General features: G+C 41.8%; 1 protein-coding gene across 1 annotated transcript in view; it reads right to left on the reverse strand.

Moving 5' to 3' along the window:
- Positions 1 to 14,078, reverse strand: part of BCAR3 (BCAR3 adaptor protein, NSP family member) — a 93,644-nt gene that overhangs the window by 66,486 nt on the left and 13,080 nt on the right. The window contains exon 2 of the mRNA XM_066623465.1: positions 8,063 to 8,390. Within this exon, the coding sequence (XP_066479562.1) occupies positions 8,063 to 8,382 (320 nt within the window). The 5' untranslated portion in view covers positions 8,383 to 8,390. The remainder of the gene's footprint in view (positions 1 to 8,062; positions 8,391 to 14,078) is intronic.

Raw genomic sequence — 14,078 nt, forward strand, 5'->3', positions numbered from 1 at the left:
ATTGAGGGATGCTCTCTGCTTGTACACAAAATTAACTAAATCTTGAATTCAGGTGCTGAGTTTGCTCTATATGTTTGCCTTGCTGGTGATCAGATAAACCTTATTTCCATGTCAACAAGTGAGCATTTGATGTAGAGAGCAGCTCATTAGCATTGGAAAGGAAAAAGCCAGTTTTGTTCTTTAGAAGATAAGAGAACAATTGTAACAAAAAGCAGCTTTCCATTTGAAGAACAGCATTAACATGAACTACTTGAGTGACATCAGACAAATATACACTTGGAGACAAAACAAGTTGTCAGTAACTGTTGAGGCTTGCCTTTGGAGTGCTAATCTTCCAAAGGAATCACCATTTCTCTCCATTTGAGCACATCAGACAGGGGGAAAAAAAAAACACAAACACCTGACTGAGCTACAGACTCTGCTGTTATGCTTAATGAAGGGCTTTCTTTGGTGCAGGAAGCAGTGAAGCAACTATTGCTAAACTTGGGGGTATACACTGAGATAGAGAACTATAGTTATGCTGGACTCTGAGAAAATTTTTATGAGCAGCATTTTAATCAAAACAAGAAAGACAGACTGCAAATGCAGGATGACACATTCACAGGGCCAACAATAAGCTTGCATGCTACCCAGCACTTCATCCAGGAAAAAAAATTAAATATAAAGAAGATGTAATAACCCACTTGAATGAGTTCTCTCAAAATCTAATCCCTCTGGGCTCCTACAATCCAATCAAAGCAGACTTTGCTTACTTTTCTGGTCTTGCATTTTGAAGAGCAATGGGCTCTACAGACACCTACAACTTTAAAAATAAAATTTTTTTTAAAAGGGTGTAATCTGAATATTTACTCCCAGTATTTTAAACATACAGTAGATTGGTTCAATAAACAATAATTGTGAAACAGAATGCAAAGGCAGCTAAATTTTGACTAGTAAAGACTAAAACACACACTTTTGTGGGTCAAACCAATATGAGCAGAGAAAAGGCAAGTGTAGTCATGTTTCCAATAAACATGCATTCAAACAACAGCAAAACAATTGAGAGGAGAAGGTGTTTTTTTAATGGGTCGAATGTAGTTGCTGAAAATTCCCTCAAAGCAAGGAACCAAGGTGGTTGTGTTGAAAAATCGGCATTCACAACAACATTTGCACTGACCCTATATGTGCTGTTTACATAGTTTTGAGCTTTGGGGCTACAGAAGCCACTCTGCATCCAGAAGTTAGGATTGCGGTACAGAGAAAGACATTTGTATCTGTAAGAGAGCTGGCCATTAAACTATCACTGACCTTTGAACAGAATTTGATCACTCTGTTTTAAGATTTTAATGCATTTTCCACCCCATAACTGTCAGTGAGTCAAGAATTCACGAATATATTAGGATTCAAAACAAAGCAAAACATGAATAGGTCAAGAGGGTATCTTCTCCATTCAAGAATGCTGGCATGCTACTCTGTACAGTATGCTGACATTGCAACACTCTACACTGCGCTTATAGGAAACTATTCATTGCTTACAGTAAAAATAATCCACATTTTTGTGCTCAAGCTCAGAAGAATAATCTTGCAATGAGGAAGAGCCAGGATGTAAAGCAACTTGTGCTAGGTTAATTTGAGGAATGTTCCCCCCTGTCCTCTAACACAATTTTAAGGCTGCAATGGACATAGAGTAGCCACATCTCCCAAAGTTCAGGGAATCTGGCCTTGAATATTTTGAGGATGGAGACCACCATGCAGTCAGAAGGCCCTTGCAGGGTCTCTTTTGTTAAGGCCCAAACAGTAAAAATCTAACTGATCCAAGTCTGATCCATCAACCACATAGCAGCTAAGAAAGGAAACTGAGTTTTCAATCAATGTTAATTTACCTGAAGGACAAGGGCAAGAAAGTTTTATTTAGCAGTAAGTGTGTTACTACTACTCGTGCACTTAAACTGCTCTGGAGTTTTACATGGAAGTTCAATTCTACACTGATCTACCTTGAATGAATGAATGTTGTGCAAAGGACCCTTTTCCTAGGTATGTGTAGGAAGGATAGGACAAATGGTGTGTGTAGGAACATGTCAGGGGGGTGAGTGGAACAGAAAAATGAACTTCATTAATTATTAGTGAATTTAAAGCAGAAATTATTTAAGGGCAAGACCCTCTTTTTTTTTCCTTTTTAACAAATATAGGCCCAAATCCTAACCAACTTTCCAGCACAGGCACTGCTATGCCAATAGGACATATGCTGCATCCTGCAGTTGGGGGGCACTGACAGAGGCCTCCTCAAAGTAAGGGAGTGTTTTCTTACCTCAGAGCTACATTGCCCTTAGGTCGGTGCTGGAAAGTGGTTTAGGATTGCGCCCATAGTTGTAAGAACTGAGTCCCTAGGAAAAGGGTAAACTGTTAGCATAAGAAAACTAAAAAAAACAAAAACTTAGGAGCACATACCCCTGCTAATTGGGTAAGAGGCACTTTTTCAAGTGGGTGCTCCTTTTTTTAGCAGGGGGAGAGTAACTGGCCCACCTCACCCCAGCACTGTCTGTTCTAGTGGCTGTCTGCTGGTATTCATTTGCATCTTTTTAGATTGTGAGCCCTTTTGGGACAGGGAGCCATTTAGGTATTGGATTTTTCTCTGTAAACTGCTTTGTGAACTTTTAGTTGAAAAGCGGTATATAAATACTGTTAATAATAATAATAATAATAATAGACTAGAAAGCTCTCTGTGGAAAACCAAGCTGTTTACCTCAAACTTCCAGTCAAAACAGCTCACAATAGCCACAATCAGGCAGAGTACTGAACTCCATCCCCTTCCCACCATACCCTCCTGGAATGATCACCTCATCCAAACAGGTCTGCACAGACACAGCAGCAGTTGCTACACGCTCATACTGTTGTATCCAAGTCATTATGTGCTACACAAAAGTTAAATATCCATATAAAGTTATTGAAAGTTTCTGTATGCCGAGCACAATTCTATAACTGACCTTTGAAATTCTCCCATGTGCAGAGTGACAGCCTAATCCTGAACTGCCTGGCTTGAAGGGCTGCCGTGGCACCAAAATGGCTGCCGTAGCATCCTGAGTGCAACTAGACAGTCACCAGACTTTCATCCCCCTTCCCCTGGGTAAGGGAAGCAGCCCTGCAATGGGGATACTCGATGCTATGGGAACTCTGGAGCTGCCGCAGAATTGGAAATTCCCGTGTCACGCCACGCAGTCCCACACGGGGCTCAGGACCTGGTGGAACTCTGCTCCCTCCCCCACCACGCCTCCTCCTACCCTCTGCCTACCTGCCTTCCTCCCGCCCTGGAACACTTCCTCCCCACCTCCCCCCACTCACCTCTCTGCTGCCAGGTGGTCTGAGCAACCGCCTAGTGGTGGAACTCAGGCCCAGCGCTGGAGCCAGCTAAGCGCAGGCTCATGTTGGCTAGCTCCAGTACTGGGCCCACTGTAATGGCTCGCAAACGTGCCATACAGCACGTTTGCAACAGTGTATACTGATTGTGAGCCGGCACGCAGGGCTTTGGATCAGGCCCTTAGACATACTCACTATTAAATAAATGGCTGTAAGACTCTGGCACAAAACAACAAAAAGCATGTGTGTCTAAATTCCAATGGCAGTAGTTCATCTCTATGCACTAATTTTTGAAATACCTTGATTGAAGTGACTGATATTGAATGATGACCTGACCAAGGTTCGTGAGATAAGAAAGGAATTCTTAATTAAAAAAAAAATATTGAAATCAGTATACAAGGTTCCTTAAGGGCATTGTACATTCCAGACATTCACTTGAATGTTCTTCCTGTTCCTGTTCTTTCCCTATTTCTTTCCCTATTTCTTTCCTGTTCTTGTAATTCTGGTTAATCTCAGTTTATGGTTCCATATTTCCACTCTAGTGTGAACAGATAAGTACAAAAAGTCTCAGTGATGAAGCATTAGATGCATCATGAATGGGTTTTTACCCACAACACATCCTGAATCATAGCCAAGTTTGCATTTTTCACTAGGCAACAAACACTGCTGTTTCACCAGTAAACACTGCAGAAACAAAACAAGAGGAAGTTTCATTAGGGCACCTGAATTGGAGCCAAGTCACTTTAACTTTATGCTCAGAGGTGGATTTTAAGTGAAATTAGCAGAAGTACATTATAACTTGTGTTTGTTATCTCTCTGCAATAATTCATAAACTGTATACTATCTCAAATATGCCAATATCAAATCATCTCCCAGAGATGATTTTCTTTTCTGCACTCGGGCATACAAACCCAACTGTAAAATACCTCAATGTTCCATACTGACATACAAGTAAAATGTGCTTGCATGCACCTTTTCAGCATTTTTCACTTTAAAGTCCATGAGAGTGGCAATAAGGACTGCACCTACTACTCATGTGTGTATTTTGGTGCTTCTCCATATAGAAACAGAGAAGTTCACATTACATAGCTGATCAATCCAATACAGGATGAGCTTCAGATCAGAATCTGGGAAACTGAATTTGAATCACCACTAGCCATGAAGCTCACTTTATGCAGCTATTAGCTCTCAGGCTGCTGCAACAATAAAAGGAGAGTGAGGGAGGATCATACATGATGCACTGAGTTCCCTGGAGAAACAGCAGGATTAAAATGTAACAAATAAAATATGAGTGATGTACAAGGAGGAAAGTAAGAATTGTTCTATGCAAATACATGACAAATTATACAGAACTAAAATAAAGTCTACTTTACACATACCAGTAGTTAAAGTGAAAAGTTATGGCCAGGTTTGGAGCATCAGCCTAAGGTTAAGCAGAGGTACAGAAACATACCATAAGCTGTGCACATTTCAAAGCATTTTGGGATTGTGTTCTCAGAATGCTTGCCAAAGAGGCAAGAGGCACCATGATGCAGGGGGCCATGTCGCCTGCCTTGAAAGTGGTTCCTTAAATTCCAAAAGTGTAGGGAAAGTCTGCAGTAGTCAAGACAAGACACTCTATATGAACGTACAGAATCATGTATTCATTGCAAAACCTTACTTCATACATGTGTTATTTAAAAGAAGGATTACAGTCAGAGGGTGAAGAGTGAAGCCAGTGTGGTTAAAGGAGAGTGGACCTCAGTCTTGAGGTCAAGAACTGCCAGTGATTTTCTTCATCCTTATACCTATGGCCCACACCCTCTTGCCCAGGTTTGAACAACATGCAGAGCTGTTGTTTTAAGACAGCTCCATGCCCAAGCCAAGAAAGCGGTGTGGGGAGAAAAGAATGTGCAATCAGTGCTCCTTTAGATGCCATTCATGAACAAATAAACCATAACTGCTGCATCATCTGAACCAGACCATAGTCTGATTTCAAGCACTAGGACTTCCCAATTGTCTAGACCTTTTTTAAGCCAAATCATGTCACCCAGGAATGCTATCCGAGTTATGACAACAACCCTTTCTTTCTTCTTTACTAACATTGAGTCTTAGTTTACTACACTGTATTTTAAAAAACAAAAAACTAATGGCACAAATTCATTGAACTGATGTCCCAGAAGCCATTTATTGTCATACTTTTTTCTTTCTGTTGAGCCAGCATGAATCATCCATAGTTCATCCATCTGCATGGAAAATAGGATTATCATAAACCACCCTGAGAGGTGATTATGTATACATACATCTGCATAAAAGTTTCCAGAGCGGTGGATTCCACAGATCTCCCTTGGTGACTCAGTAGCAGTTCCATAGTGGTCAACAATACCATGAAGGAATACATCATCTACCACTAACCCTGATTAAAAAATTTTATGGTCAAATAAAACCAAAAGTAGTTTTTAAAGAAAAGAGGAAAAAGTTGAATATTGCCTTCCATACTGATCAGATACTTGGCAACAACCCAAATACCAAGATGAACAAATCAAAATACTTCAAATAATTGATACTAGGACATTAATAATGGTTGCTGAATGAAAGGAATGTGGCACAGATGGAAATGTGAGTGCTATTCAAAAATAGCGACTCACAAATTGATGGAAATGTCAGCCGGAATTACATTTACTACATCAAGGCAATTATTTAACAAAATGAGAGTTTTATCCTACCTTCTAAAGTTACACTGGTGCCAAAGACCTAATTGTCATAGAAATGGGCAAACTGTGTTGGGGTTGTATCACTTCAGCTGTAAGTGGTGATTCATTGAAAGAAATGTTCCTCCACTCACCCCACTGTTTTTATTTGTTGCGCACAGAAAATTAAATAAAGAGCAGGATTCTATTTAGATGCCTCACTGATATACAGTTGGCCCACGTTATCCACAGGGGTTCTGTTCCTAGAACCCCACAGATGTCTGAATCCACAGATTAAAGGCAGGCCCTTTAAGCCTCCAAGGGCAACCAGAACAGTGCTCTGGTCATCTCCAGAGGCTTTCTGAAGCCCGCAGAAGCCACACATGTCCGCCTGCGGCTTCTGCGGACTTCAGAATGAACCCCGGAGCATTTTAAAAACCGGAAGTTCCCTTTAAAATGCTCCAGGCTAAAGCGCACAGCCTCTGCAGACTTCAGAAAGCCTCCAGAGGCAACCAGAGCACTTTCAGAGGGTGCAGGTGGGCCCTTCCCCGTGGGTTTGGAACCCACAGATTAAGGAATCTGCAAATAACGGCTGCCTATACTAGCTTTTGATGTGCAGAGGAGTAACCAAGAGAGTGAGCCCCCATGTGCAGTTTGAAATTGTACAGCCAAGGAGATCTACTTTAGTGAGCATTATGCTTGTGATACAAGGGTGTTCATTTAACAAGGAAACCTACTGAAGGCCAACATTGGCTTTTTCTTACTTTATACCCAATCTATGACTCTCCTGTGAGTCCTCTCCATTCTAAGGTGCTGCGCTGACATTCTCCTGACTCCAGCAATTTCCAGGTACTGAGATCATATAGGCCAGTTACAACAGCTCCCAAGCCAGAAGCCTGCAGCACCCAAGTTCTTGTACAGGAGCAGTGCAGCTACCTGAGCAGTTGTGGCAACTCTGATGTTGAACAGCAGTTATGCCCCATGTGCTTCCAATGCCAGGTATGCCTGGTGTTTGCCGGCACTCAGCTACCCGAGTTGATGTGGTGGTGGGGTGGAAAGAATGAGTCACACCCACAGTGTGGGAACGTTTTGGGGATCATAACATTTTCTTTTAAAAGAATAATGAAAATGGTGTACAACATGATGTTCTTTAACACCTCCGTTTTCCCCCAAACGTGTTCCCCAAAAAGAAAGAGAAACATGTGATGTGCTTCCTCATGCCAGTTAAGAGAAAGACCAGAACTGCAAATGTGTCAAACAAAACTAAAGATTTCAAACACCACAGAGACATGATGGCTATTACAGACTGGAAACTAAAACAGACAAAAGATGTATTTTACATGCCAGATGCTTGTTGCTTTTGTTTGGTAGTGAAAGACAGCCACATCCGTTAAGCCTATGAAAAAGGCAAAAAAAAAATTCCCCATTGACTACAAAACACAGAAAAGAACAACTGGGCAATGTAAAAGGAGCACAAAGAACATTTCAAAATGATAGATGCAAAGGACGAGCATCAAATACAATGTTGTTTCTAATCAGGGCTGCATACAGAGCAAAAGGGGCAATTTTTTATGAATGTGTTTCTTGTGTGGGGGTTAGCATTCAGGTCGGAAGGTTTGCTTCCTTGTGCCAATTAATCACTACATTTGTCATTACCTTGGAAAAAAGTTAGCATTCATGTAAATAGCTACAAAAGATAAGACAAAGCAAAGGCTTTAAGAGGACAATATATTTGTGCATGGTGGGCATTTGTGTGTGTGCTCATGCGTAGATAGATGCACACTGAAAAAAGAAAATAAATTAATTAGCAGCATGAAATGGCAAGGAGCAACTAGTGGTTTCTTGATAACAGGTGAGAAGTTTCACAACCAAGACCTCACATTATAGCACATACCGGATGAATAGGTGATCTTGGGGAAGAGGAACTTTTAGGAATGGGATTAAGTAGCACAATATTTTATTACATTGTGAATATGTTGCATTATGAAACTCATATCTGTGCACATTCCCTGGAAATATCAGTAAACCTGGTTAGTATTTATAGCAGGTTTAAATGATACCTGTGATGGAAGGCGTCACTCCTCCAGTTTTGCTGGGAATATTCATCTATGACATCCGGCATTAAAGGCCCCTGAGGTCGATGCGCTTTGGAGTACGGCAAGGTCCCCACATGACTAAAGACATCACAGGATCTAGTAGGTACGACCCCCTTTTTCTTCCTCGGAAGGGTTCCATGGATAGAAACATCTTGACAGGTATTTAAACGACATTCAGCCAATGACGGTTTGCTGCTTAGAAGGTCCATAGAAGAGACCAAGGAGAACTCCTGCTCCTGCCGCATGTTTCTAGGGAGACTTGCAAATTTCCCAGCCGCTATCATTCTTAATTCTAGGAAACAAAAGTTGCAATAGGTATAGGTTAGACAACATCAATGTAACCTTCATAGATAAGAGTAGAATTAATCAGTATTAATTGTTGCCATTCAGACTGTACATTTAATGAGGAAAAGACACTCAACCCAGCACTGTCTTTCTAGTGACTGTCTGCTGGTGTTCTTTTGCATCTTTTAGAATGTGAGCCCTTTTGGGACAGGGAGCCATTAGTTATTTGATTTTTCTCTGTAAACCGCTTTGTGAACTTTCTGTTCAAAAGCAGTATATAAATACTGTTAATAATAATAATAATATTGTATTGGCAACCTTCAGTCTCGAAAGACTATGGTATCGCGCTCTGAAAGGTGGTTCTGGCACAGCGTCTAGTGTGGCTGAAAAGGCCAATCCGGGAGTGACAATCCCTTCCACACCGGGAGCAAGTGCAGTCTGTCCCTGGTCTGTCTCCCTGGCTATGGGCCTTCCTTCTTTGCCTCTTAGCCTCAGACTGTTGGCAAAGTGTCTCTTCAAACTGGGAAAGGCCATGCTGCACAGCCTGCCTCCAAGCGGGCCGCTCAGAGGCCAGGGTTTCCCACTTGTTGAGGTCCATCCCTAAGGCCTTCAGATCCCTCTTGCATAATAATAATAATAATATCCTAAATGCAGGTTAGGAACTACCAGCCCCTGAACCAAAAATCCACAAGGAAGACTGCCACAGAGGTTTGAATTTCAGGTTAGTGGCCACATACTTGCTGCTGCAGGCTTCTAATCAGCTTTATATTGGCATGACTCAGCAATTTTTAGATGGAAAAGGCAGTGGGAAGCAGGAGAACTAGGGAATCACTTGGGTACTTGCTGTCAACCACAAAGATATCCATAATGGTGACTGCTGGACCCTGCCATTATAAAGCAAGCTGAAAAGCCATAGCTGATGAATGCTGCTCTGGTATCCAGAATGGGACCAGCTCCAGCCACCAGCATGATGGCACAAGTTGTAATTCTTCACTAACCTCATCCACTGGCACAATGTCTCTTATGCATTGCATTGCCAGGACAGCAGCTGGGTAATGCTGCATGACAAAACCTAGTACTGGCAACTCAAAACATACCAGTAAATGCTGGAAGGATCTCAGGAGGTTAGGCTGTTTTTACCAACAACACTTATCTTTTGATCTGTTGTTTAGTCCCAGGTTCTTAGGCAGGTCAGACATCAGCCAGGAATCATTAACGACAGCTAAGCTGTCAGAAAAAAAAACTGATATTGTACAGGCAAACCACTGTTTAAGAGATTACAGATTTAAACTTTGCGAGGGATGTATTCTGAAAAATATTCAGAATAGTGTGTGTACGCTGCAGGAAAAAGGTTCCTTTAAGTAAGGATTACATGATTCTAAAAATCTGCAGGCAAGAGGATCTGCTCCTGCCTTAATAGACAAGTGAAACTCCTGTTTGTGGTGGAACTCATATTATTGTAGCATAGGTTCTTGACTTATAACAATACGATTTACAGCACTCATCAATTGCTGCTCACATCAGTACAGCAGTCAGACCTGCACTTACACCATGGCATGACTCAGCATCTTCTGGAAAGAGAGCGACCCAGCACTTATGTGCAAAATGAAATAAATGTCACATAGTTCTTATTTACAGTACTTATTTAATCCATTAATGGCTCAATCGTAAGGCACCCTTGGGCCAGCGCAAGGAACACGCTTGCACCCCCTCGTGAGTCGGCTGGGCCCGCGCAGGGACATCCGCCGGCCTGCAGAGGCTGAATCCAGTCTCCATGCCAACTTGGGGATGGAGCCTTGAGTCGGTCAAGCTTGGCCAACACAAGGCTCTGGGGTGGGTGAGGAGGAGGTGGGAGGGAGGCATTCTGGGGTGGGGGAAGGTGGTCCTGGGGGTGGGAGGCAGGGCTGGGACCAAGCTCTTATGCCAGATCCTGTTCCCTGATGCCCTGTTCCCATGCAGTGCAGAGCAGCTTCAAGCTGCTCCATTCTCCTCGGACTTATGCCACCTGTAGAGGTGGCGCAAGTCTGAGGAGACCCATTGGGGCTTACCCAGGGGTAAGGGAAAGAGTTTCCCCTTGCCTCTAGCTGAACCTCTTTGGGCCCCTATCTTGCACTGCATACAGTGCAGGTCTCCTGGCCTGCCTGTTCCAGCACTAGATAGGATTGTGCTGCACAAGACTGATAAAAAGGAGCCATGTGACTGTGATGGTTCTTAAAGAAATACCATTATATCAGAATCACAGGCATTACATTAGAATTACAGGAAAGTGGTAAAATTTAGAGGTTGAATTGTACAATTCAAAATACAAGGTACAATTTCAGAGTTTGACTGTACAAAAGATGAGAATTGGTACTGAAATTTAACAGCAGCCCCACTGCAATCCCCAATTATAGGATAACATACAAAATTTGTGGCCGATATTGAAATATTTTAATTTTGTGGATTTCAAATGCAGCACCATGGACCTTTAAGCCTTGCCATCATTCAAGCAAGGTCCAAGTATTTTTGAGGGACCTTGACAAATTAATACCTCAATCCTAACCAGGGCTTATGGCAGTAGATCTTGCAGTTCTCTGCCCTAAGTCCTGGTCCGACAGGGTGAAAGCACCACATTCATGCAGGTGGCCTGAGGTCCCATATGCGCAACAGTGGCTCCCAGATGTCCAGAGGTGGTGGTGGAGTTTCTATTGCGAAACTAGTTGCAACTTGTGTCATTTTGACTTACAGCACCTCTTTTAAGGAACATAACTTGACACAAGTATGAGGACTAGTGTTTCCTAAGCTGTGTGGATATAGTCGGAACCCTACCCAGCTTCCTTCACAGTCTTCCAGAGCTGCCCCTGTGCTTTTTACAGGGAACATTGATGAGGACTGCCTGTACATATACTCAACTAGGATAATATGGGACATATTTAGATCTATTATTAATATGTGCCTATAAATTACTTCTATAATGAATCCACATTTTACTGATTTAAAAAGTGTGCCTTCAGACAGGGTCTTCCTAATCTTAAAAACCTACATACTGGAGTTGCAGTCTTAGGAAAGAAGCAAATAGGGCATAGGACAAGGTCATCTCAGTTGCAACCATTCAGTGCAAATAAAATCGCAATATCTATGTGATATGATTGGGGGATAGAGACAGTGGAGGACCATAAAAAGAAGATTACCCTTTTTCTCCGAAGTATTTTCCTAGAACTTTTAAAAACTATGCCTGGGTTATGGCAAGGAACGCTGATGCCATGTTGCTAGGGGCCCTCAAGAAAAGCCTTGCACTGAGCCCCCATGACACTCCAGGCATCCTCTGATGGTTCACTGGGCACTGTCATCTGCCCAGGTGTGCCCTCTGATGAAGAACCCTTGGCAATCTGACCAGGTGATTGAATTTTTGTCATACGTCTACAGTCAAGCAAAAAACGAACATATTAAACATTCCCTGTGATGCATCTATCAATAAAAGTCAACCACCATAGACCTCATAACGTTCAGGGCTTAAAGAGCATTTATCTCAGGGTAAATTAGCTTCCTCATTGAAATTGTAGAAGTATGCCTCAAAATTAACTCCTTGATCATTTCTTCTAATCTGTATTGAGAAACCCTGCTTACAAGTAGACTTATTCATAAGGAGATTCTTGTTCAGGGAGAAAACAAAGAATACAGGTAGTGCCTTGGCATCTGTGGGGGATCCATTCCCAGATCCCATGCAGATACCAAAAACCATGGATAAAAAATCTGCAGTTAGGCACACCTTAAAGCCTCCAAAGGCTCTTCTGAGATCTATGGAAGCCTCTTCAGGTATCAGAAAACCTTCTAAAACTTCGGGAGGCTTAGAAAATCACTTCCATTTTTGCATCAAAACAATGAGGTTCAAATGCATGCATCTTCATATTTACAGTCTATATTGGGACACACAAATTGAGCCCTTGGTTTGAGTGGTTTAAACATTTTGTACAACACTCTCTGATCCTATAGCTTAAAATGGTCGCTTGCATTCTGTGCTATTCTCCATAAAGTATGCACAACTGCAAGACTTGGTTTTAAAAATTTACTTTCATGCACCTTTATAAGTGACCCATTAACTCCCCCAAGAGGGATTTTCCAATGTAAACCAATATCCCAGAACAAAGACTTCAACAGCTTACTTAGTAATACAGGTGGGACACCGGTATCAACTGATATAGTATCCACTGATTTGACTTACCACTGATACAGAGGTCCACCTTTAAATGTAACAGCCAAGAAAGCACCAAAATCCAATTTCCCACCTTTGTGCTGTTAAATAATTAATTTCATTCCACTAGATTCCATTATTCACCCATCTAGTGGCTTCTCTGGGGGCTTCTCCAGGGGCTACATTGGCTGCTCATTCGTTTCCGGGCCCAATTCAAGGTGCTGGTTTTGACCTTTAAAGCCCTATACTGCTCTGGGCCAGGATATCTTAGAGATCACCTACTCCCATACAATCTGGCTCGTCCTTTCAGGTCATCAGAGAAAGCCTTTTTACAAGTGCCGCCGCCTAAGGAGGTACGTGGGGCGGCAGCAAGAAACAGGGCCTTCTCAGTAGTGGCACCAACGTTATGGAACTCCCTTCCCCTTGACTTGAGAATGGCTCCCTCTCTTGAGACTTTTCGGCGAGGCCTGAAGACCTTGCTGTTTAACCAAGCCTTCTGACTTCATGGCCTTTTTAACATCTTTTATACATCTTTTAGTTGCTTTTTTACAGGCCTGATTCCTCTAAGAACTGCTGTTTTATGCTCTTTTATTCTGACTTTTATCCGACTACTGTTTTTATGGGTTCTGCTAATGTGTTTTTAATACGTTTTTATCTGTTGTGAAATTATGTTTTAATCTGTTTTATATGTTGTTAGCCGCCCTGGGTCCCTTTGGGGAGAAGGGCGGGATAGAAATAAAGTTTTATTTATTATTATTATTATTATTATTATTATTATTATTATTAATGCAGTATAGTGTCTATATACTAATGTATTCTAGGGCAACAATGGAAAAGCAAGAAACCTGGAAGTGGGTCTTTAAAGGTATTTTTCAACTGATTTGGTATCCACTGATTTTTTTTAATCTACTGGGGGTTCCAGAACAGAACCCCAGTGGATAACGAGGCATGACCTGTACAGGTAACCAGCAAAGGATGTCTGCAGATATTGCTTTTCGAAAATTAAACAATCCAAAAAGATGTTCTCTCCACAGTTGCAAGACCTTGAAATGCTTTAACATTTGCAGCATTTTATTCAGACAGGAATACTGCTTTAAAAAAAATAACCTTCAATAAGAAATGTTCTTTTCTTCCTCCCCTGACAATGTCAGTTCAGTTAACAGCTTCAAAGGATGGATCAAAATGATGGAGAGTTTTATTACAAAGAGATATTGAAACTAGCCCCCAAAACTGCATGGTTTGCCAGAGTGAAATCAACTACAAAGCTGCAAGCTCTGTAAACCATATGGCTTAAGATCACTTTCCTTGGCATAAATTGTATCTCCAAGTTGCTGATAGGACAACTGTGGGAAGTTAAGACTGCCATCTTTGGAGCTAGCCCCTGCATCTGTGCTTTAAAACAACAACCCAATATATCTGTTTGATTAGTAGACGCGGTTATACCATCTTTCCACATTACTCTTTGCATCAAAACGTCAATGATGCAGAACGCAATCCTTATTTTTACACACAGCAAGAACAAAA

The sequence above is a fragment of the Tiliqua scincoides genome, chromosome 4 (genome assembly GCF_035046505.1).
Source record: "Tiliqua scincoides isolate rTilSci1 chromosome 4, rTilSci1.hap2, whole genome shotgun sequence".
Lineage (NCBI taxonomy): Eukaryota > Metazoa > Chordata > Lepidosauria > Squamata > Scincidae > Tiliqua > Tiliqua scincoides.